This window comes from Astyanax mexicanus, chromosome 5 (genome assembly GCF_023375975.1).
Source record: "Astyanax mexicanus isolate ESR-SI-001 chromosome 5, AstMex3_surface, whole genome shotgun sequence".
NCBI classification, from domain to species: Eukaryota; Metazoa; Chordata; class Actinopteri; order Characiformes; family Acestrorhamphidae; genus Astyanax; species Astyanax mexicanus.
Window position 1 is genome coordinate 6689111 of NC_064412.1, and position 23306 is coordinate 6712416.

Below are 23306 nucleotides of genomic sequence, written 5' to 3' on the forward strand. Positions count from 1 at the left end.
ACTACCAGATCAGGAGAATCTCTCACTATCTTTAATAAACTCCTGAAGACAGAGCTCTTCAAAGAGCACTTACTCTCCTAACACCTCTAACTAACTACCTTCTACTACCAGATCAGGAGAATCTCTCACTATCTTTAAGAAACTCCTGAAGACAGAGCTCTTCAAAGAGCACTTACTCTCCTAACACCTCTAACTAACTACCTTCTACTACCAGATCAGGAGAATCTCTCACTATCTTTAATAAACTCCTGAAGACAGAGCTCTTCAAAGAGCACTTACTCTCCTAACACCTCTAACTAACTACCTTCTACTACCAGATCAGGAGAATCTCTCACTATCTTTAAGAAACTCCTGAAGACAGAGCTCTTCAAAGAGCACTTACTCTCTTACACCTCTAACACACTAACTACTTCTAACCTCATTTCCTTCTTCCTCTCCTTCACTCCTCTATCCTATTATTCCCCTTTGTCCTCCTTTTATCCCTATCCAAAGATGTTTTTCCTTTAAACTTATTTTACATTGTACTTGACTATTGTAAGTCGCTTTGGACAAAAGCGTCTGCCAAATGTAATGTAATGTAATGTAATGTAAATAATGCAGGGCAGATACTGAATAATATATAATAGATACTGATATTGATACATAATTAATATTACATACTGAATAATTCATAATGGATACTTAATAACGTTTAGTAGATACTGAATAATTCATAACAGATACTGTAGTTCTTAATGGACACTGAATAATCCATAATACATATTGAATAATTTTAGTAGATACTGAATAATTCATAATGGATACTGAATAGTGCATGGCAGATACTGAAGAACTCATAGTAGATACTTAATAATGTATAATAGATACAGAATAATTTTAGTAGATACTGAATAATTCATAATGGATACTGAATAATGCATGGCAGCTACTGAAGGACTCATAGTAGATACTTAATAATGTATAATAGTTACAGAATAATTTTAGTAGATACTGAATTATTCATAGTAGATATTGAATAATTCACAATACATATTCAATTTATTCATAGAAGATACTGAACAATGCCTAACAAATACTGAATTATTCATAGTAGATATTGAATAATTCACAATACATATTAAATTTATTCATAGAAGATACTGAACAATGCCTAACAAATACTGAATAATTCATAGTAGATACTGAACTGTAGTAATTATTCAATAATTAATAGCAGAGACAGAGAAATTCATAATAGAAACTAGCTAATGTATAAATCATAGTAGGTACTGAATAATTCACAGTGGTTACTGAAAAATATTAACAGATAATGATTAAGTCATAGTAGGTACTGATTAATAGTAATTACTGAATTATTTATTGTACATACTAAATAATTTACACATGGATATTAATTTGCAGTGGTCACTGCAACATTCATAATAGATCCTGAATAATTCACAATGGATACAGAATAATAAATAATTCTCTGTAAATGGAGTTTTGAAGTAAAAGTATCTTTTTAAAGAATGTGCCAATGTATATATTGCACTTTTTTATTCTCTACTACATACATGCTTTTAAAGGAACATAACTACTATTTATTTAAGTCTAAAGCAAATAAAGCTTTATCGAATATGTAGTATCAATTAGGGGTGGGCGATATGGGCAAAAAAAAAATATCTCGATATTTTTTTTGATTTTTGCGATAACGATATTTTGACAATATTTTCCAAAAAAATACAAAACTATTCTAAAAAAAGTATTCAATTGAACATGTAAGGTTCAAAATATGGTAAAAAACAGGAATTTTTTTTAGGCGCTTTTCAGATTTTCTATTTCTATTTTTTATTTTTAGATCCATAAAATGATATATTTATGTGGATGAAGTGTTTTAGTAGCTCTATATTCTGCTATTAGAAGTTTTAAAATCACCATGTAAAATTATAAACTGCTCCCTAGATATGATAGAGATCTGAACCTGGGATGGTCCTTTCTTTCTGAAAAGGACTGGAAACTTTAGAAGAATAAAAACTATTAATTTTATAACTTATTTCGCAATAAAGAAGGTCTCTCAGCCTGTTCTCTCCCTATAGAATAGACCCGCTGGAGCAGATTTTCCAGAGGGAGGGGGGAGCGCTCTCAGAGTGTCCGGTTTCAGAGCGGGCTTCACCTCTGTCCCACATAACTCGCCACCTGATTGGCTGACAGAATGTAGGGGGGCAGAGGGGGGCTCTCAGTCTGCCCAACTACCATGGTAACACGCATGCGCAGTTTGATCGCTCCAGAACAAAGGGAAAGTCTCAGAACACAGCGCTGGAGTTTCCAATCGTTTTAATCTGCGTCGGATTTATAAGAGAGCTTCTCAGACATAAATGGGGATTATTGGGGACTGGATTGATGGATTTTCTGATGGTTGGGTGGATTCTGAAGCCAGTGCTCTCAGGTAGGTGCTGATTCGCTCTGTTTGGGTGTGGGGGGTGTTCTGCAGGTACCCCGGGCGGATCAAAGACCGTGTTTTTATCACAAACCGGACCGTCTAGCGCACGCTTTCAGCTCTAAAACGAAATACAGCTAAATGTGACTGAAAAGTAGAGATTCTTAGCTTTAAAATGGCATATTGGGTGTCTATATTGAGCCTATACTTACTCAAACACAGCCAGATATGAATTATGATATTTTTCTGGCCCGCCGGCGGGACAGGGCGTGTTAATACTAGAGACCTGCGCGGGACAGCATTTCCAGTCCTGCTCCCGCAAAAAAATATGATTTTCAGTCCCACTCCCGCCCGCAATTCCCGCATGATTCCGACGTTCGCGTTACTGCTCAAGGCAGTTCTTGTCATTGGCTTGAGGAATTAAAAGTGATGTACTTAGCTGAACACATCACTAAGCTAGCTGCAATGACAAAATATTCAAATAAACAGAAATATTTAACCAAAATAACAAATAAATTCTTACACAAAACAAACTAAAAAGTAAACAATTAGAACTAAAAAAAAGAAGTAACTAAACAAAACCCACCTACAGACCCAAACAAATAAACGCCACAATAAAGCAAACACAACTGAAAGCAAACAGGGCCTGCAGGCCAAGACACAGGCCAAGGCCCTCTCTTTAAGGAAAATAAATGAATAATAAATCGCAAAAACAAATAAAATTAGAAAACAAACAAACTAAACTAAACCCAAAATACTAACGAAACTATAATCTAACGAATTGCAAAAGATGAAAAATAAAAACGTCACACAAAAGGAGGAAAACAATAAATAAGTAAATAATAAAGTAAATAAACTGCGTCTGGACGACGACACCAAATACAATAAATCACCCAGAAACAAAGAAATAAACAAACAACAATGTAACGACTGGCAAAGCACCAGCTTAACCAGAACCAGCACAACGAAAGGAAGAGCAGCTAAGGTTAGCTTTCCGAGACTTTCCGTCTGCCTCACCCGCCCGCAATGAGCTTTCAAAATTTGCCCTGCGCTGCACTACTATGCATTGGGTCCAGCGGGTGCAGGTCTCTACTTTATACACAACGCACTCTGAGTTTAGTTAATCAGTTGTTTTTACTTACATTATGTATATGTATAAATATATAAATAACAGCCTTAAAATACGATGCAGTTTATTAATTTTTGGCGATTTAAAAAAAAACAAAAAAAACTCAATATTACAAAATTACACATCGTCAAATCAACATTCACGATAATTTCGCAAACGATACATATCGCCCACGACTAGTATCAATAAAAATCAGTGTTAGGTAGGTTATTAATTAAATGAAATTAAAACTTGAGCAGGCGATACCTTAATGAGTTTAAAAGAGAAATGGGAAAAGGGAGAGAGGGAGGTCGAGAAACAGAGAGATAGAGGGAGGTCGAGAGAGAGAGAGAGAGAGAGAGAGAGATTATTCTCAGCACTCTGTTAATCCCGTAGGGCTGCTGATCAACACGTTATTACTCCTCTGAAAGGGGCTGATAGCTTTGTGCTCCTGAGTGTTAGCCAGACTGCCAGACAATAGCTTCTGAGGCCTCGCACCTCCAACACCTGACAGCCATTGTGCTGAAATACCCCCGCGTCCACCAGCTCCGATTCTGTATAAACCTGAATTAAAACAGCATGAATAAAAAACAGCCACTCCACGGGCCATTGTATGGAAGCTGCGTGACGGTCAGCGGTTTATTGTTGGAAAGAAATAATCAACAGGCTAATGGCCTCCGCTGAATTCAGCCAACAATTGACTTGTAACTTTAATGCAAATGAAAGATCAGGCAGACAACAGCGCAGGAGAGAATAAACAAAGCATTATCCGAAACAATGGAGATGCTCTGGCTGCACACCCTGTCCCAAAAATACAGCAGCACATGTGAACACGACTCTAATGAGTGGAGAAAACGAGGTTAAACGAGCTGCTGGATGGAATTTTTTTGGAATTAATGCAATAAACATACAGAAGGAGGCGAAAATACAAGTACAAGTAACCTCTTAATATAATGTTCTGTTTTATTGCTAATGATGAGAAAAACACATGAGAGTTTAGGTCAATATGAGACACCTTTAGGTCGTTTTCCCACCAGCACTAGTCTTTAGTCTCGGTCCAGTTCTAATTAAACTCCAGTGTTGTTTGTTTGTGGTGGGAACGTGATCCAGGCTCGAGCTGTGTCATATCCTTGCCCTGTTCTCTCTCGTTTCTCTTTTGTGCCTGTGTTTCTCTCTGTGTTGGTTTAACTTTCTCCTCTGTGCCTGTGTAATTCCCCACATTGTCCTGTGTTTACCTCCCTGTCTCCGCCCCAGTCCCTTGTTCCTTTACATGCACATTCTGCAGCTCCACCCCCTCAATACCTGTCCCCAGGTGTTTCCTGTTTCATGCGTGTGTATAAGCAGTCCCTTTGTCCCAGTGTTGCTGTCATGGTTAGTCCTGGTGTTTCTAGTTTCTTTAAAGCTTGTTAGTTTTTCTAGTTTTGAGTTTATTCTTTGGTTTCTTGTTTTGTTTTCCTTATTATTTTGTCCACTCTCCGCGTCCTCCCTGCTGCACTTCGTGACAATCTGACCCGACTATCAAATACACTCCTTATATTTAAGCTTAAAGCTCCATTAGGTAGGATTGAGATTTTGTGCTCGTGGGCTCCCCCTACAGTTGCAGAGTGTAATAAATGTTTCATTAGAACTAAAGGTCGGAAAGCAGGTCGCAGTTCTTGCGAGCGTTGGTCGTGGCTGCCTCGGAAAACTTACAGAGTCTGGTTTGAGCTCAGAGGAGCTCTGGCACAGACACGAGAGCACCGCTATTCCTCCTATTACACCTCAATGCAGCGCTGCAGTGAGTTTTGAGCTGTAATTTTACTTCTTTAAAAAGATAAGAAATCAAGGAAATCCTTCCTAGTGGGGCTTTAATTGCTGTTCAGTATGGATTGAATTTTGTGCCAATTTCTTTTTATGAAAAAATAAAATAAAATCTGCAATGTTGCAAATTTAAAAGAGAAAAAAATATATAACAAATCAATATATTTTAAATATACTTGGTTACTTCATTATACTTAGCAGTTATTTAAAACATATTTCAGTTAGGATTTTTCAGTCTTTGCTTTCGGTTTTTGTGGATTTTATGTGAATTCTGCTGCTAAAACATTAGCTTAATTTTTTAAGTTTTGACACAGTTTTAAGGGTGAGTGGGGCTTAGAAAAAGGCATTCCCCTTGAACATCCATTGGTCAGGCGATTTTGGACTTACGGAGGCCCTGAACCCTCGTCTGAGACCTGTCCACCCTCTCATCCCTCACCATTCACAACATTTAGTGTCACCTGGAATAGTTTTATCAGCATCTTGAAGGAAGGAGTTCCTGGAGGTGCTGGACAATAGTTGCTGCTTTTCCTTCACGCTGTGAAGCTCCAGCTCATCCCAATTAAATCACCTCAAATCACCATCTCAGTTCATCAGGTTTAGATCAGGGAATGTATGTGGAGGGCAAACACCTTTTTACTGTTTACTATGTAATTTCATATGTGTCCTTTAATTGTTTTCATGTCTTTAATATTAATCTACAATGTAAAAAATATTATAAAAACAAGAGGAGTGCCCAAACTTTTGACTGGTACTGTACATAATCTCCTCAGAAACTTACATCAGTACATGATGTCTGATCAGACTGGAAATTTAATGATTCAGATTACAGACTCTGCCTTTTTTACTATCAGCCTGTCAAGCTATCTTTATAAGATATCTTTATAACACCTCCCCTGGTAAAAGTATCCGAGCTAAAATAGTGCTTTATTTCACAGTGGTGTATACAGCATACTAACTCTTCAACCTCCCACACTCTGTGGGCTTTGAGAATAGGATGGCACTGACTCACTGAAGCCTGATATGGATATGTGCTGTTGTTAGTGGAACAGTTAAAAAGAGCTCAGAGTATTAGAATGAGTAAAGAATCTGCAGAATTCAGAATACGGTAAACCAGATTTTTGAACTTTTGAACTACAGAAGGACAAAAACAACTTTTTAATATATTTTTATTGGTTTATATTATTTGCTTTTCTTATTTGCCCTAAAGCAAACTTTGTAAAAAAAAAATTAAAAAAAACATTTAAAAGGGAGATTATTTATTTATTTATTTATTTATTTATTTATTTACCGGGCGCATTCTCACAAGTGGCATCCTTTTACAGTGATATGAAAAAGTTTGGGCAAACCTTAACAATTTTTTTATGATTTTCCTTTATAAATCACTGGTTGTTCGGATCAGCTATTTCAGTTAAATTTATCATATAGCAAATAAACACAGTAATGTTGGAGAAGTGAAATAAAGTTTATAGGATTTAAAGGTCTCATTCCATAGTTTTAATTCAAAAAATAAAAATGTCTAGTTATGGTCTCTGGTATGAATAAATGCAATGTGAGCCATTTTTTGTAAAAAAAAAAAAAAGAGAAAAAAAAAAGAAAAAAAAAAAAGTGCTCCGGTGTTTCTATTTAGCCCTGTTTTAAATCACTGAATTAGAGGTCTCTGAAGAAAGACAGGATTTTGAATCTCTCTCATGAATACTCATACATGCAAACATATCGCCTCTGATTGGCTAAAAGCACTGCAACAAAGAACTGCCTTCCCCGCCCACAGTCAATTTTACAGCTCTAAAACTCAAAGGACAAAATGTTTTCAGAGATGCAGCCTTAGTTATAAAGATATATTACTGAGTGTTAGATAAATTAACCCTTAAACTTCGCTTAATGTCAGACTGTCAGACTCTAACCTCAGACTTGGTGATTCGGTACTTGGGAAGTTTTACTATGTCGAAGGCCTAGAGTCTGCTCTATAGCATAAAATCTGATACAAACAGTGCCCACTTTGACCAGTGTTCTGTTGTGTTGTGCTAACTTGTCAAACTGTGTTTCCCTAGTGTATATTTAAGGTCTCGGTAAAACACAGAATTCCCCGGAGATCCGATTTAAACCTAATATAATTACTCACACAAGATAGCTAACACAAACTAGCTGAGTGAACAAAAGCTTTAAGCTCTTTAGCTGAAGAGATAGTGTGGGCTCTGCTGCAGCCCAGGTTTAGCTCTGCTTGTGGGTAGTCGTAGACACCAGAGCCTTATTTATTCGACTCGTTTTTCTAGACATTTCCGCATCATAAACAACTCAGAGAGACCTAGAGTATTTCACAAGAACAAGAAAGATTTTAGCAGAAGGAGACGTTTAACCCTCTTGTTATGTTCAATTGTCAGGAACAGCAATGATGTTCCCGGGTCAATTTGATCTGGGGCATGTTTAATTATCCAATAATTATCCAAAATAATAATTATCCAAAATAATAACTATTTTAAAAAATCCAAACAAGCAGTCTGAATATTTTATCACTAACTACATTGTTAATTATTTCTATCAATATTTAGTGCTGTTTTGTTTCTTACCTCTAACAGGTAATGGTTCAATTAGGATAATTCACTTGTTTTTCCAAAAAAAAAAAAGGCATTTTCAAACTTTTTTTAATGTTTCACTATTTCTTACTTACTTTACTACTAAAAATCAATATATTAGACATGATAGCTTTATATAACCTTAAAATATAACGTTGATTACACTAATTAAGCCAAGCAGAAGAAGTTTTAAACTGAAATAAATACTTTTAGCTAGTTTTCCTAAATTTTCAAACCTTTTAACGGGTTGATTTGACCCGTAACATAACAGGAGGGTTAAAGAAAATGTGAAATATTTCTTTTAAAAAAATTAGACACGTGCATAAATTTGTGCACCCTTGTCGTTTTATTGATTTGAATACATTTAGCACCAATCATTGGAACACAATTCATTTGATAAGCTCATTGACCCTTGTCCTACATTCACACAGGTGAATCTAATTATGAGAAAGGGTTAATTGTTCAACACCATGGTTTAGAGGAAGGATTTCAGCTGCAGTTTCCACTGTGAGGAACATTATGAAGAAATGGAAGAACCACAGGCACAGTTCTGGTTATAAAAGTGTATAAAAGTCTGCTGGGGAGTTGAAGGAGCACCAAGGCGACCTGCGATGCTGCTTAAGGCACAACCTTCACAGAGGACGTTCAGGAGCGGCGGTATTTGGACCCCCACATTTAAAAACCTCAATATCTCTTTAATGTTCTGTGGTCTGTTCTCTGTCAACAGGCTTTATTAAAAACCTCACAGCAGATGCCATGCGGCTCAGGCAAAATTGCAGGCACTCTTCAGTCTCTTTCATGCATGCCTTTGGTAAGACAACACACACACTTAGACACACACACACACACAGCTGGTCTGCATACCGCTACGTCAAACAAAATGAGACAATAGAGCGCATCTTCTCAGACATAACCCACTTACTGTGATAATATTACATTAGCTCGATAAATAAGTCACTCAGAACTGGCCTTATCATGCCACTGTATTATGTGAAGCTAAAGAAATGGCTAGACTTCTATCTGCTACAGATCTGCTGCACTAAACTACTCACCCTCAGGGCTGGTTTTCCAGACACAGATTAAGCCTACGTCTGGAAAAACCAGCCTTCAATGTTTTTAACTCATATTTCCACAAAAACATAAATGCAAACAGTGATTATGGCTGTTAACCTCTTTCTGCAGGAGCTCCAGCAAAAAATACAGGATACAACATTTGAGACAAGCAAGAGACCAGCACTAAAAGTTATATATGAACCCACATTAGTCATGAAAGAGTTATTTAAGGTTCCTTTAGTTAAAGCATTACAGGTTTTATATTTATTTAAAAGCATGGATCGAGTAATTCAAATAATTAATGAAATTAATTAAGTAATTAAGGATACTGACCTTCATTTCTTAAAATATTTTTTTTTCTTTACTTAGTTGAGTAGTTCTTGCTTCTCATAATCTGGATTAGAACATTACTCAAATATTCACTATTCACTGTATACCTGTAACTCTACCTCTACACAACTTTACAACTGATGCTCTCAAACACTTTATTAAGAGGCAAGAAATTCAAGTAATTAACTCTTGACGTGTTCAGCACAGCTGTTAACTGAAAGCTATTCCAGGTGACTCTAAAGAAAATCCTGCCAAGATGTGCAAAGCTGAAAAAAGAAGTGCTACTTTTTAAGAAAAATATTCTGTTTTTAACACTACAGTTTAAACAGTTTAAAAATTCGACATTGTAGATTAATACTTAAGTCATCCAAACTATAAAGAAAAACATCTAGAATTATTTAGTAAACAGAAAAAAGCGTTAAACAAACCAGAATATGTTTTTTTTTTATTATTATGTTTTAGATTCTGTAAAGTATCACCTCTTGCTTATATGGAGACAGCTTTGAACATCTCTGCTGGATTTTCTCAGTCAGTTTTATGAGGTAGAGTCACCTGGAATTCAGGCTTTCAGTTAACAGCTGTGCTGAACTCGTCAAGAGTTAATTACTTGAATTTCTTGTCTCTTAATGTGTTTGAGAGCATCAGTTGTAAAGTAGTGAAGAGGTAGAGTTACAGGTACACAGTGAATAACTTTATTTGAGTAATGTTCTAATTCAGAACAAAATAAATAAATAAATAAATTTTTTCAAAATTTCAAAGAATTTTAAAGTTTTTTTTCAAAATTTCAAGAACTTTGAAAGTATCCTCAAGTGCAGTTTTAAAGACATTCAAAAACATCAGGATGAAACTGGCCATCATCAGGACCACCCCAGGAAAGGAAGACCAAGAGTTTCACCCCAGCTATAAGCCACCTAAATGCTTAACATAGTATTTTGGCCTGTTTAACACTCTTCAATGTTTATTTCATTCATATTTTTCCACATCCATAAATGCAAGCTGTAATTATGGCCATTAAACTCTCTCTACAGCAGCATCAGCAGAGTTTACAGGATACAACACTCTAGAAAACCAAGGGACAAGCACTAAAAATAATACATGAAGCAAGATGTGTCCTAACCCACATTAGTCATGAAGTAGCTCTTCAAGGTTCCTTTAGTTAAAGCAATAGTTTTATATAGCAGTGTCACTGGGGTAGATTAAAGAGGCCAAGTCATATTCCCGTTTGGAAACTTTATTTTAGCAAGAAGAGAAACAGAAATAACCTCAACGAGCAGTGGTTTTCTGTTAAAACAGCGTCCCACTGATTCAGACCCCTTATTCACCCTCCACACTAACATCAGGAGGGTGAACCTCATTTCCTTCTTCCCCTCCTTCACTCCTCTATCCTATTATTTATCCTATCGCTTTGCCAAACATTCACACAAAGCAATCCAGACTGTTCTCATACAGAGTTCCCCAATGGTGGAACAAACTACCTTCCACTACCAGATCAGGAGAATCTCTCACTATCTTTAAGAAACTCCTGAAGACAGAGCTCTTCAAAGAGCACTTACTCTCTTAACACCTCTAACACACTAACTACTTCTAACCCCATTTCCTTCTTCCTCTCCTTCACTCCTCTATCCTATTATTCCCCTTTGTCCTCCTTTTATCCCTATCCAAAGATGTTTTTCCTTTAAACTTATTTTACATTGTACTTGACTATTGTAAGTCGCTTTGGACAAAAGCGTCTGCCAAATGTCATGTAATGTAATGTAATGTAATGTAATGTAATTATTTCCCTTTGACCTCCTTTAATCCCTATCCAAAGATGTTTTACCTTTAACTTATTTTACTTCTGTACTTGACTATTGTAAGTCGCTTTGGACAAATGCGTCTGCCAAATGTAATGTAATGAATATCCCTCCAGTACTGGAGCTACCACAACTACACAAACACAAATAAACACATACGCACATATTTTAACAGACGTCACCCCCCACAAGCAACACAACAATGTTGTAAACAACCTTATTAACAAAAAAAGGGTGGTCGCTGAGCATTCTGGGAGCTTCCCCACCATAAAATCAGCGCTGCCACAAAATACAGCAAAATAATGGCAATTCATAAACCATCATGATTTTTTTAATCATTATTTTGTTAATTAAAGGGCTACTGATACTAATAGAAACATATTTTGTACACATTGCTGCACAAAATGGCCACAATTTATATCACAACATATTTCTTAATTTTAGTTAATTAATACTAAAGCATTAACTAAACCAGAATATGTTTTATATTTTAGATTCTTCAAAGTAGCTCCTCCTGCTTAGATTAGACAATTTTGCACATCTCTGCTGGATTTTCTCAGTCAGCTTTATGAGGTACAGTCACCTGGAACTCAGGCTTTCAGTTAACAGCTGTGCTGAACTCATCAAGAGTTAATTACTTAAATTTCTTGTCTCTTAAAGTGTTTGAGATCATCAGTTGTAAAGTAGTGAAGAGGTAGAGTTACAGGTATACAGTGAATAGCTCTATCTGAGTAATGTTCTAATACAGATTTTGGCAAGAACTACTCAACTAAGTAAAGAAAATGACTTTAAGAAATGAAGATCAGTCAATCTGAACATTTTAAGAACTCAAGTGCAGTTAAGTGCAGAAAAAATAATGCAGAACTCCATGCAAATCTGTTGCAGCCAGTTTTCCAGTGAAACCTTTTAATTTGGGAACATTTCCTGTGCATGCACTGCACTGTATCTATGTGAATTCTCATTTTTATGTATGTATTCAGTCGTTCGTTCAAGGCAATGCATTCTAATGAATCACTCAGTGTTCCAGGTCCTAAACATCTGAATATAAAACTGTTTGAGCACAAAAAGGCCACAGAGGTTAAATATGGAAACGGACTGAAAATACATTTACTGTCTCTCTCTGTAATTGCCTGTTCCTATATAAATGAGCAATTTACTTTAACAAAACAAGTGAATCATGTAATGTGTTTATTATTACGGTCATCTAAAATGTATTGTACATTGTTCAAGTGGCATGAGTGAAGTATTAGCAGCTGAATTAAATTAAATCTGTTTTAATATTGTATATATTGGGGATGCAATGCATCGGTTCGGTTTCGATATATCAATATTAAAGCTTAGATTCTGTCTGAACCCGACCCGACTCTAGAAAATAGTCTGCAATATAGGCATCTGTTTTAATGCTATTTTTATATTATTTAAATCACAATATAGCCAAGTAACCAAGTATTATCGTTAGTAATAAAACATTTTCGGTAACTGAAACTAATAAAAACGGTAATTAAAAAGAAAAAAGGTAACTAACTGGAACTGTATTGAGAGTTTATAAAACTAATCAAAACAAAGTGAAATTACTGGTAGAATAGAATTCGTTTTTGTGTTTGTTAATTTATTTATAAGCGACAGCACTCGCTCAGCAGCCCCTCCCCCCCTGGCCATTCAGTACCAGAGCATTCATTCTCTCAGTTAGTGCGGCACCGAAATACCACGGTTCAGCCGGGTGTATCGTACCGAACAGGCCAAACCGAATGGTTCGATAAAATACGAGAACCGTTGCATCCCTAGTATATATTTATGTGGTTGAAGTGGTATGTATGTACTGTCAATCATTACGTTACATGCAGGTACTTCATTTGTTCATTTAGCATACTGCACAAGGGTAAATATTACATTAATGATGAACTCAAATTACTAGACTGCTTTTAATATAAATAACTTTTTTTCTATTTAATCATCTGCACATTCCTACACTAGAACACTGAGTCATATACAGTAGGACGTATACGATATTGCCAAAAGTATTCGCTCACCCATCCAAATGACTGAATTCAGGCTTTAATCTCTTCCCTGGCTATTAAGTGATCATTTACACTGCAAAAATTAGGCCAAAAATAGGCTAGGAACAGGATATATGATTAATGTTTATGTCAGTTACCTGCCTGGCAGTCAATTTTACCAACGATTTTGCTTGGGCGCCCAAATGCCTTCAATTGGTCCTGAATATGTAAAAATATAAATAGAAAAAGCTGCATGTAAGGTAAAGCTCTTTCATTTATTTTCAGCTAATTATAATTGTATCAATTGTATTATGGACTAATCTGTTGATTTTTTAATTAAACCATTGACTCTGTGGGATTTAAACTCTTAAATTGAATTTTTAGACGACAATATATCTAAAACGGTATATTGTTGCAACCCTAATCATAGCATCTAATCACTGAACAAATGTACCATTTACTCCATATACTGCAAACTATGGAGCAAAAATATCATGTTATGAATATAAATTTATTTAATATATATATATATATATATATATATATATATATATATATATATATAATTTTTTTTCCCCCCAATTTTCTCCCAATTTATCTGGCCGATTGTCCCACCCATTCAGCTGCTACTCATTTGTATATCCCTCATCACCAGTGATAACACAACACAAAAAGGGTGAAGACTAGCACACACCTCCTCTGACACGTTAAGTCAGACTCCGCCTCTTTTTGAACTGCTACTAACGTAGCATTGCTGAGTAGCATCACAGCGCTAACGCTCCGAGGAAAGCAGCGCAGCGACTCGGTTCTGATACATCAGCTCACAGACGCAGCCTTGTGCTGATCGACATCACCCTAGGAGTGATAAGGGGAGAGAAAGCGCCATCTACTGTACCCACCCAGAGAGAGCAAGACAAATTGTGCTCTCTCTGGGTTTAGGCAGATGACGACAAGCTGAATGACAGGGATTCGAACCAGTGATCTCCTGATCATAGTGGCAGTGCTTGCTTCAGACCACTGAACCACTCTATTACCATGGGCAATTCAACATGTTTGTAACTCTAGTTCAATCACATTTTTAAGTTAAGTTTTCATCTAACCATTTTTTAAGCAATGTTTTACTGAAATTGTCCAGTTAAATTAGAGTTTTGTAAGGGCCAAAAAACGCAGCATTCTGATAGCAATGAAGATAAAACCTAACCAATTCCACCCAATCCATCTCTAGACATAAATCATTTTATTTTCCTACACAAGGTGAATAAAATCCCACGTCAGTCTAGTCAAGTCTAGTCAGGGCACTGATGATGCAGCAGGGATGCAACCATGCAGCAAGGTCAGAACAGCAGCAGGAGCCGAGGATTAGACTCCTCCACCTGTGTGGCTTCAAAAAGACACACCACAGTGATCTCATCTCTAGTGATCGATAAAAATGAGATGTCAGTGAAGTGTGAGATATAGCACCATCGCTGTAGGAGTGTGTAGCAGGGTCTTTTCTCTTCTTTACTCATGTCTTTACTGTCTTTTGATTCCATAAAACCAAGAAATTCATTTTTCTAAGCTGTGATAGAGCACACAGACACAATGACATCACATCCCAAAACCGTGAGAAGACAAAAAAAGGCACGCTCCTCCTGAGACTCCAGTTTATTCCGTGAGTAATTTTCAGCATAACACACCGAGCCATTAAACACCTATTCGACAACATGATTACTGCGTGAGTGCGGCCATTTCTGCTTTATCGCTATCATCGCTACGATTCTCCTCCTCACTCCGGGCCTAGTGTGCCACCAATCACAGAACAAATGGCAGCTGTTGCCATGGAAACGTTGTCGGAGCTTGAACCGGAGACGAGAGCTTCTCTAAGGCAACGCGGTCTCCAAGCGACAAAAAGGTGCGCGCCTTGGAAAGTCTCCTCCATTTCTGCAGACACTGAGGCACTATAGTTCCTACTTGGAGTCTCAGAGCCTGGCTGATGATGAACATAAACAGAATCAGGGTTTTTTGGACTTTGGAAAGTGAAATAGAAGCAAAAATGGTACGAGGGCTTTGGGAATGGTGCGAGATGTGCAACGCCACTGCAACGCCAACACAGGAAAATAACCGCAGGAATTTATCACAATATTCCCGTCTGGTTTTTATGCAAAAGTGGCTATAACTGCAATGCACCAGATTTTAAGGCATCCCGGACCCAATATAAAATCATAACACCCTAAAAAAAGAAAGGTGCTGGTTGACAGAGAATGAGATAATGATTTTATAAGCGTTATTTGTTTCTATTTTTTCACCATTTTTTCAGCATCGTCATTGCAATATGTGCATGCACATAGGGTTGTCACGATAAGAATTAATTTTTTGGAAGTTATATTGTCCCAGAAATTATTGCGATACACAATATTTTTGTAATTTTAACACTAATACAGTAAATGCCACTGACATAATGATAACAGAATAGCATAAAAAAAGCAATTATACACGTTTTAAAGACAGGGAAAATCGAATTAATCATTTATCATAATTATTTAGGGAATTTTATACTTATTTCTTCACCTACTTTAGTCCACACTGTGTGTATGGGGTCAGTTTTTGAAGCATAACTGGCTAAAATACTGTTCACTGTTTTATATGTGAACAAACCTACAAATAAACACAATAGACAATATCACGATTATCAAAAATTAATTTATTGTGCGATAAATGGATATTGCAATTATTGTGACAGGCCTACATGCACAATTTTCTCATTGCAATGACACTAATATCCTATTTATTTTATTCTAGTCTTGGATATAACAATGCTCGTCCACATACTGCTGCCTTCTTAAGAGCCAAAACGAGGAAAAAATACTATACCATAATCAGCTGCATTGCCAGACCTATCCCTGATTTAAAATGTGTGGGATACTATTTGATGCGCTATCAACACTCTTATACCCCTACTGCTCATCTGCTTAAAGGAGAACTTTAAGGTGTAAAATGAACTTTTAGTGTAGTAAAACGTGATAAAAAGTACTTTGGTGTTTGGACAAACTGTTAAAATATCTGGATCTCGGAACGCTGTGGGAGAACGGAGGTGTGCTATTCATCAAAGGTAAGTACTTTTTGTCATGTTTTACTACAACAAAAGTAAATTTTACACCAGAGTTCTCCTTTAACTAATTGGATGCATGGTATGGATATGGATTATCGCAGTACACCATTAGGAACATCTACAACATTTACTGGGTATAGGAGTAACCACGAGGTAACCGTATGGCCTCCATCCACATGGTTGGGCACGTGCTTGTAAATGTGAGCACGTGTGGAAAGCTGTGCACCTCAGTCCAGCACAGTTTTTCAGTGCAGATATTTCCAGTTACAGCCGAATTCACGCTTTTAATGGCTTTTTAAAAAGCCATTTAAATGCCTGATTAATGGCTGATTGCTGTTGTTTTGCTGTTTTCCTCGAGTTTTGAGAGCTTGGCTCTGACTCAGCTCTAAATCAGTCCGGACGCAAGACAGCGCGCGGGTAGGGGCAGGGCTGGTGACGTCATGAGCCCTGCATTGTTTAATATCGTGATATATATTGTCAGCGAAATTGTACTATAAGCTAAACTAATAAGCCACTTAGAGCACTTACAGTATGAGTTGCAAAAGAAAAGGAACGACATAGGACGTAGAGAACAACACAGGACGTAACTCCTGAGATGTCCTTGAATGATGGAAACAACACCCAGATCCATCAAGGCAGGTCACTTAGGATGATAGATACACAGTATCTCCATAAATCAATTTGTGGCACTGCCAGTGTCATCTTTTCTAATGCAAGGTCATATCTGAATACCAGGAACCACTAAGAACATGACAAGTTAGCGAAGTTTTGTGCATGACTTGCATGTTACACTTCCACAGCCTGCCAAGCTCAGCATATATGGGATATACAGTAGGATACCAGCATCCTGAATGACTAGACCAAGATATCCAACCAACATGATCCAGCTGGTTTACCTGCATGACCAGCATGACTACACTAACAAAATTGTTCACCAAATTGTTGGATCAGTATGATCAGCTTGGCGACCATCAGCTAAAATGTGGGTGATGAGCTGAGCTTATTGTACAATAAAAACAGTTTTCTAACCAACATAGGTCATGTTTTCTTCTGGATTACCTGATTTCCAACCATCCTGAACATAAACAGCCAGTTTAGAGCCTTTGAAATCAACTGGTCTACAGTAGTACAGTGAATTAATGGTGTAAATCAGCTTATTCACCATTACCAGCTTGTTGGCTAGTGTAGAGTACAGTGACACAGTGTTGTATTTTCATAAAAAAAAAAACTAAATATATGAAACAATGTTTTTTGAATTGAGAATTAATTCAAATTGCTATTCTAACACACATGATCTCACTACGGAGTCCAAAAGTGACTGACCAGATAGCAAGGTGATTTTTATACATCATTTAAACATCATTTAGTTTAAAATTGAAACGTTGCTATCAGTACTATGTTGGACCACTGGTGAAACACCTATAAAAGTGTCTGCTTCCTGACGTTTGTAACATGAATGTTGGAATTGAACTGACAAAGCATAAGATCATGTGACAGAGGACAGTTTCCACAGATGGGCATTTACAGTATGATTTTCTAAAATATATTAACTATTTGAAATTGTTAAATTAATTGCCTTTACATTACTGTGATAAACGCTTAGTTTAGTTTAGTATTTACATGGAGACCTAGCAAGCTGGCTAATAATATAATATAATATAAGTCATGTTTTTTTTTTTTTTTAATCATCCTTACACCAATACAGATAAGTTTTGGAATTCTTAACATCGCCTTAATTCACCTTACAGTTTTTTTTCAAATGCATGAATCTTAAAATATCATTTTTATGCGAAAATAAGAGGGATGAACAAACAAATTTATGTAGACCTTAAATATAAATTTTTAACGCAAATATAATTTCCGTGCTGATATTTATCTACTTTGTGTATAAATTGGTACCATGAAGTAATAGTTTTTTCTCTATTATTTAACTATTATGATTTTTGTTTTTTATACCACGACCTTACAGAAGCATCATGAATCTGGGTTGATTTATCATTACTTTTTTACTTGAGGAATGATTTTTTAAAGTTTTAAAGATAGCTGAAGTAGTGTCCCAAACGTAATGCATTGAAACAATTTTAGAAAAGATTTATGTGAGAACATCAATGTTACATTGATTCACGTTATGATGTGGTGGTTTAAAACGTACTTGCATTAAATCAATTTTGTATTTGGTATTGATTTTGAAAAGTGCACAACATTGATATGGCAACGTTGTTTCAATGTCATACATTCAACGTTTAATAAACCATAGCTCACTAAAGCTAGAAAGTCATATGGTTAACAGAGAGTTAACAATAAACTTTCACTGTAGTAAAGATCTGTAAAGAAAGTTACCCACCGCATACCAGTCTGATTCAACATCTGATCTCAAAAACACAACAGTAAAACTAATAGAACATGAACATTCTCCCAGGTATTGGGAAGAATTGGTGTTAAATTAAAAAGCAATTACTGCAATTGGAAATTAAACCACTTTTTCCTCTCTTCATCCAACCATTTATAGAAATTATACGGTGATGAAATGTAAAATGCTAATCAACATTGAAACAATTAACAACAGACATTACTTCAATCATATGTGCCAGCTGGGAACAATTAACGTTTTGTTTGTTTCAATTTCTCGAGTTTTCCATGTTTGCAATGTTAATCCTGTGTGCAAAAGTGATGATGAGTCTACATCAGATTGGAACGTTAAATGTTGACAGATTAACGTTGATTTAACGTGAACATATTTCACCACTGATTGCTTGATCTAAGCTAATTGGCATTGTGCGCGTGCATGCAGTAGAGCACCTGTAGCTCGCGTGCAGGAGACTCACGGGCGATGACTGAATGACAATGTGCCGCTTAAGATTCCGGTCACACGTAGGCTCGCGCCGCCAGGCGAGCAGAGATAAGGATAAACCGGGGTGGGCTCTGTGTGTGTCTCTCTCTCTGTGTATATATCTGTTTGGGTGGGCCGCGGTGGTCCACTAGCTCGCGGTTCTACGGTTTAATCTACATGGTCTACAGGTGTCCCCATCACCATTCTGCATCCTACCTTTCAGCGCGTCCTCGGAGCAGCTGGATGCGCCTCCTTTGTCCGCGCAGCTCGGGGTGGGCTCGTCCCCCTCGAAGAGCTGGTTGACCTCCCCCTGGATCTCCGCGCCCCCGTCGCTCTTGGAGAAGGCGGTGACCGTGAACCTCTGGCTCATGGTGTCCGGCAGGGCCACGCGGCTCCGCGGGCGGTGGAGGAATCTGGCCGGTGATGCAGATGTTCTGCAGCCGCCTAAAGCGGGGGTCTCTCCGCCAGTGGCTGGATTAACAGCTGGATTAGATCAGTGTGGAGATGATGATGATGCTCATTCGTTCATTCGTCAGGAATAACAGAGATAAGAGCAGCGTGTGAACAACGCCTCCCGTGCGTCTCCCGCGCGCCCCCGGCTCTGAGACGCGCGCGCGTATTGTCCGCTGGATGAGCTCTTGAATGAGTTGCAAGCAGCTCATCAACCGGTGTCTGGGAACAGCCGCGGAATCACTGCGGGTCCGGGTCCTAGCGCCCACCATCACATTCACTCTCACTCTGTACAGACCTGCTGCTGACTAGCTCTCAAACCATTCACATCCATTCAGAGACGTATGGAGCCCTTAAAGAAGATCTTCAGTGTAAAATGGACTTTTGTTGTAGTAAAATATAATAAAAAGTACTTACCTTTGATGAATAGCACACCTTTGTTTTCCCACAGCGTTCTGAGATCCAGAAATTTTAACAGTTTGTCCGAACACTCTTTAGACTGGGTGACACGAGGCATAATTTGACCTGATAAATTGCTTTTTCCATCGTTATCCAGCTCAAAGTAGCTCCACACCTCCTTTGCTAGAATCCAGAGAGCCCTGACATTTAAATTGAAACATTAATAATTTAAAAAGTGTTTTGTATCATGATACTAATAAACAATATACATTTTAATTATACTTTTTTTTTTTTCATTTGAAAGCCAGACCATTTTGGATCATCAAGTTCTTGACACATATTCAGTTGATGATAACGTCTATAATCTTTATAATCTTTACTGGTACAAAAAATGCGGGTAAAAAAAAGACTTATACTGAAAGGTAATCTGTTGTACCTCAATATAAGGTACAGCCCAAGCGACAATCTTTGTACTGTTTTTAACACAAATCTGTACTTACTTTTCTTAGTGTGTAGGCGTGGAATCTAAATAATTAAGTCATAGCCAGAGAATTATATATAGCTTTATTTTTTTTCTGTAAATTAATGCTAATGAATAAACTGAATATTACAACAACATCAATCCTCCAATCCAATAATAATCTTCTGTAAGAAAATGTAGAATTAATTGGTTTCTATTTATTTTCTTCTTGGAATAAATTGCAGCAATATTTTGGAGTCTCTTCCAGTGAGACATGTTGTACACAAGCCCTTGAGAGCTGCTTGTTTGTTAGCTAAGAAACAAAAGGACCTAGAAGCCATGCCTTAATTATCTTGTTCCCATGCATTAGGTTTTTGTTAGAACTAATCAATGAGAATATTATGTAAGACCAATTGGTACTTTTGGGAGTGTGGGCAGTGTGCCAAGACCTGCTGGAAAATAAAATCCAAATGAAATGCAAAATTGACTGAGGGTCAATGATGGTTTGCAGAGCCATGTAATCTGCTGGTGTTGGAGATGTGGATTTCATTTTTCAGCAGGACTTGGCAAACTGCCCACACTGCCAAAAGTACCAATTGGTCTTATATAATATTAAACATTTTTTGAGACACTGATTTTTGGGTTTTCATGGGCTGTAAGCCATAATAATCAACATGAAAATAAATAAATGCTTAAAATAGATCACTCTGTGTGTAATACAGCTATATAATAAGTTTCACATTTTAAACTGAATTACTGAAATAAAGTAACTTTTCAATAATATAATTTTTTTTAGATGCACCTGTATGTGTGTATATTTTTTAGTTTAGCACATAACCCAGTAAAGAAATAGATTCATCAAGTCTGCAACACTGGGACTAAACAAGGTGTCAAAAATAGCTGTTGGAATTAGCAAAAACTCTAGATTAAAGTGGCTAGATAAGCCCACAGACTCTGATCAGACTGATAGTTAACATTATTAGCTGGAGGCAATATCAGCTCAAGTTATTTGTATCATGCAAGTACTAATTTCCATCAGGAAATACAAAATCAAATGATGAGATGACTTACTGTACTGTAGGCTACTTACCGAATATTGCATTGTCTTCTTTATTGTCAGCATCACCTACATTTTATCTGCATATAACAATGCTATTCTGACATTCTGTTCACTCATTGACCTGCTGACTAGAACATTCATTTAACCTGTCTGTGGTTGTAATATTATGGCTGATCTGTGTACAGTATGTAAGTGTTTTATTGTTTTAAAAGAATTGTTTTTTTGCATAATAATTCCTGTTTATTGGATCTCTGTTATGAATTATTCAGGGGTTAGGACTGAAACATTTTGTGTATTTCATAGATGTACCTCATTAAATATATATAAAAAAAAAAGGAAATCATTACGGTTACACACTGACTGGCTGCTTTATTAGAAATATTTGTCTTCATGAGATACAGTTAGAGGCTTTAGCCCATCTGGAGTCATGCATAATCATTGTAATCCTTTATATTTTTAAGATTAAAGGTTAAATTATTTATTTTTTATTGTCATTACAATTTTACTTACATTAAAATTCAACAAGATACACAAAAAGCTGCATGAATAAAACCACATATAGGCATTTAGTATATAGGTATATGCATCTACACAGCAAAAAAGGAAATGAATTAAAAGTTAAAAAAAGTTAAATGAATTCCCACAGAGTTGATTTTAACTCTTTTTCAGGGTTTATATAGAGCCACACTCTTTGGAGTTAAATCAGCGCTTTCAAAATAGTTAAACATTTAACACCTTGCCAGAGTTCTTTTTTAACTCACATTTGTATTTATTTAACTTCCTAAATTGTTACACTAACACTGAAAAGAGTTTACAAAAAGAATGTGCAAATAACGTGTTTAACTGGGCAGAGTTTAATTAAATCTCTGTGGAGTTGGCCAGTATTTATTGGGTTTAGTGGGATTAACACTGAAATATTCAACTCTGTCAAATAACTCCAACACTAAACACCATTTAAATCTGAAAAAGTGAAAAAAAAAAATACACTTTGAGAGTAAAAATCACCTCTCAGCTGTTTAACTCTAAAATTTCAACTCTCCTGTTTTTGCTGTGTATACGATTATCAAACAGATCATTAACTGCACTATGTGGATAAATGTATAGGTGCAGACCTGTTTATCATTTAATCCAGGTGTTTTATTTAGTCTGATTGTCACAAAAATAAAATAAAATCAGCACCTAACTATAAAATCGTCCTTTTAAAACAACAGTGAATGAATAAAAGGGGCTTCTAAACAGCTACTGTAAACTCCAGTGTGGTATTGTATAATAGGATGCCACCATTGCAACAAGTCAGCTGGAGACATTTCCTCTCTCCTAGATATTCCACCATTAACTCTGAACAGTTTTATTGAAACTGGAAGCGTTTAGAAACCACAGCAACTCAGGCTGAACTGTCAGGTCTCTGAGGCACATAGTGCATAAAAGTTGCCAACGCTCTGCTGACTCAATACCTGCAGAGCTCCAACCTGCTGTTAGAGCTGCATAGTGGAGCTTCGGCTCCATATTAGCTTAAAAATCACTTGCGTGTGGAAGGAGGAAAAAAATTAAATAACAAAAGTGTGCATGTCTATGTCTGTATATTACTCTGTTTGCAAGTACCCAGTAAATGAAGAGATGAGCAGAGGTGGAAAGTAATTAATTACATTTACTCAAGTTACTGTAATTGAGTAGATTTTATGAGTAATTTGTCATTTTTAAAGTAGTTGTTAAAATAGGTCATTTTACTTTTACTCAAGTACATTTTGACAAGTAATCTACTTTGCTACATTGGAAACTCCCCTCTACTGAGTAAATAATAAAATGCTGGTAAAAAAAAAAAATAATAATAATAATTGCCACGGATGCTCGCATGTGGAATAACGAGGCAATGATGTCATCATGCAATGCAAAATGTGCCCCGCCGGACAGAGCGGTCAGCTTTCAAAACTTCCACATCAAACCTGAGAAAG

General features: G+C 36.6%; 1 protein-coding gene across 1 annotated transcript in view; it reads right to left on the reverse strand.

The window, feature by feature from the left end:
• Positions 1-19612, reverse strand: part of slc12a5a (solute carrier family 12 member 5a) — a 297781-nt gene extending 278169 nt beyond the window's left edge. The window contains exon 1 of the mRNA XM_022675607.2: positions 19202-19612. Coding sequence (XP_022531328.1) covers positions 19202-19355 — 154 coding nt within the window. The 5' untranslated portion in view covers positions 19356-19612. The remainder of the gene's footprint in view (positions 1-19201) is intronic.
• Between the last annotated feature and the right edge of the window lie 3694 nt (positions 19613-23306).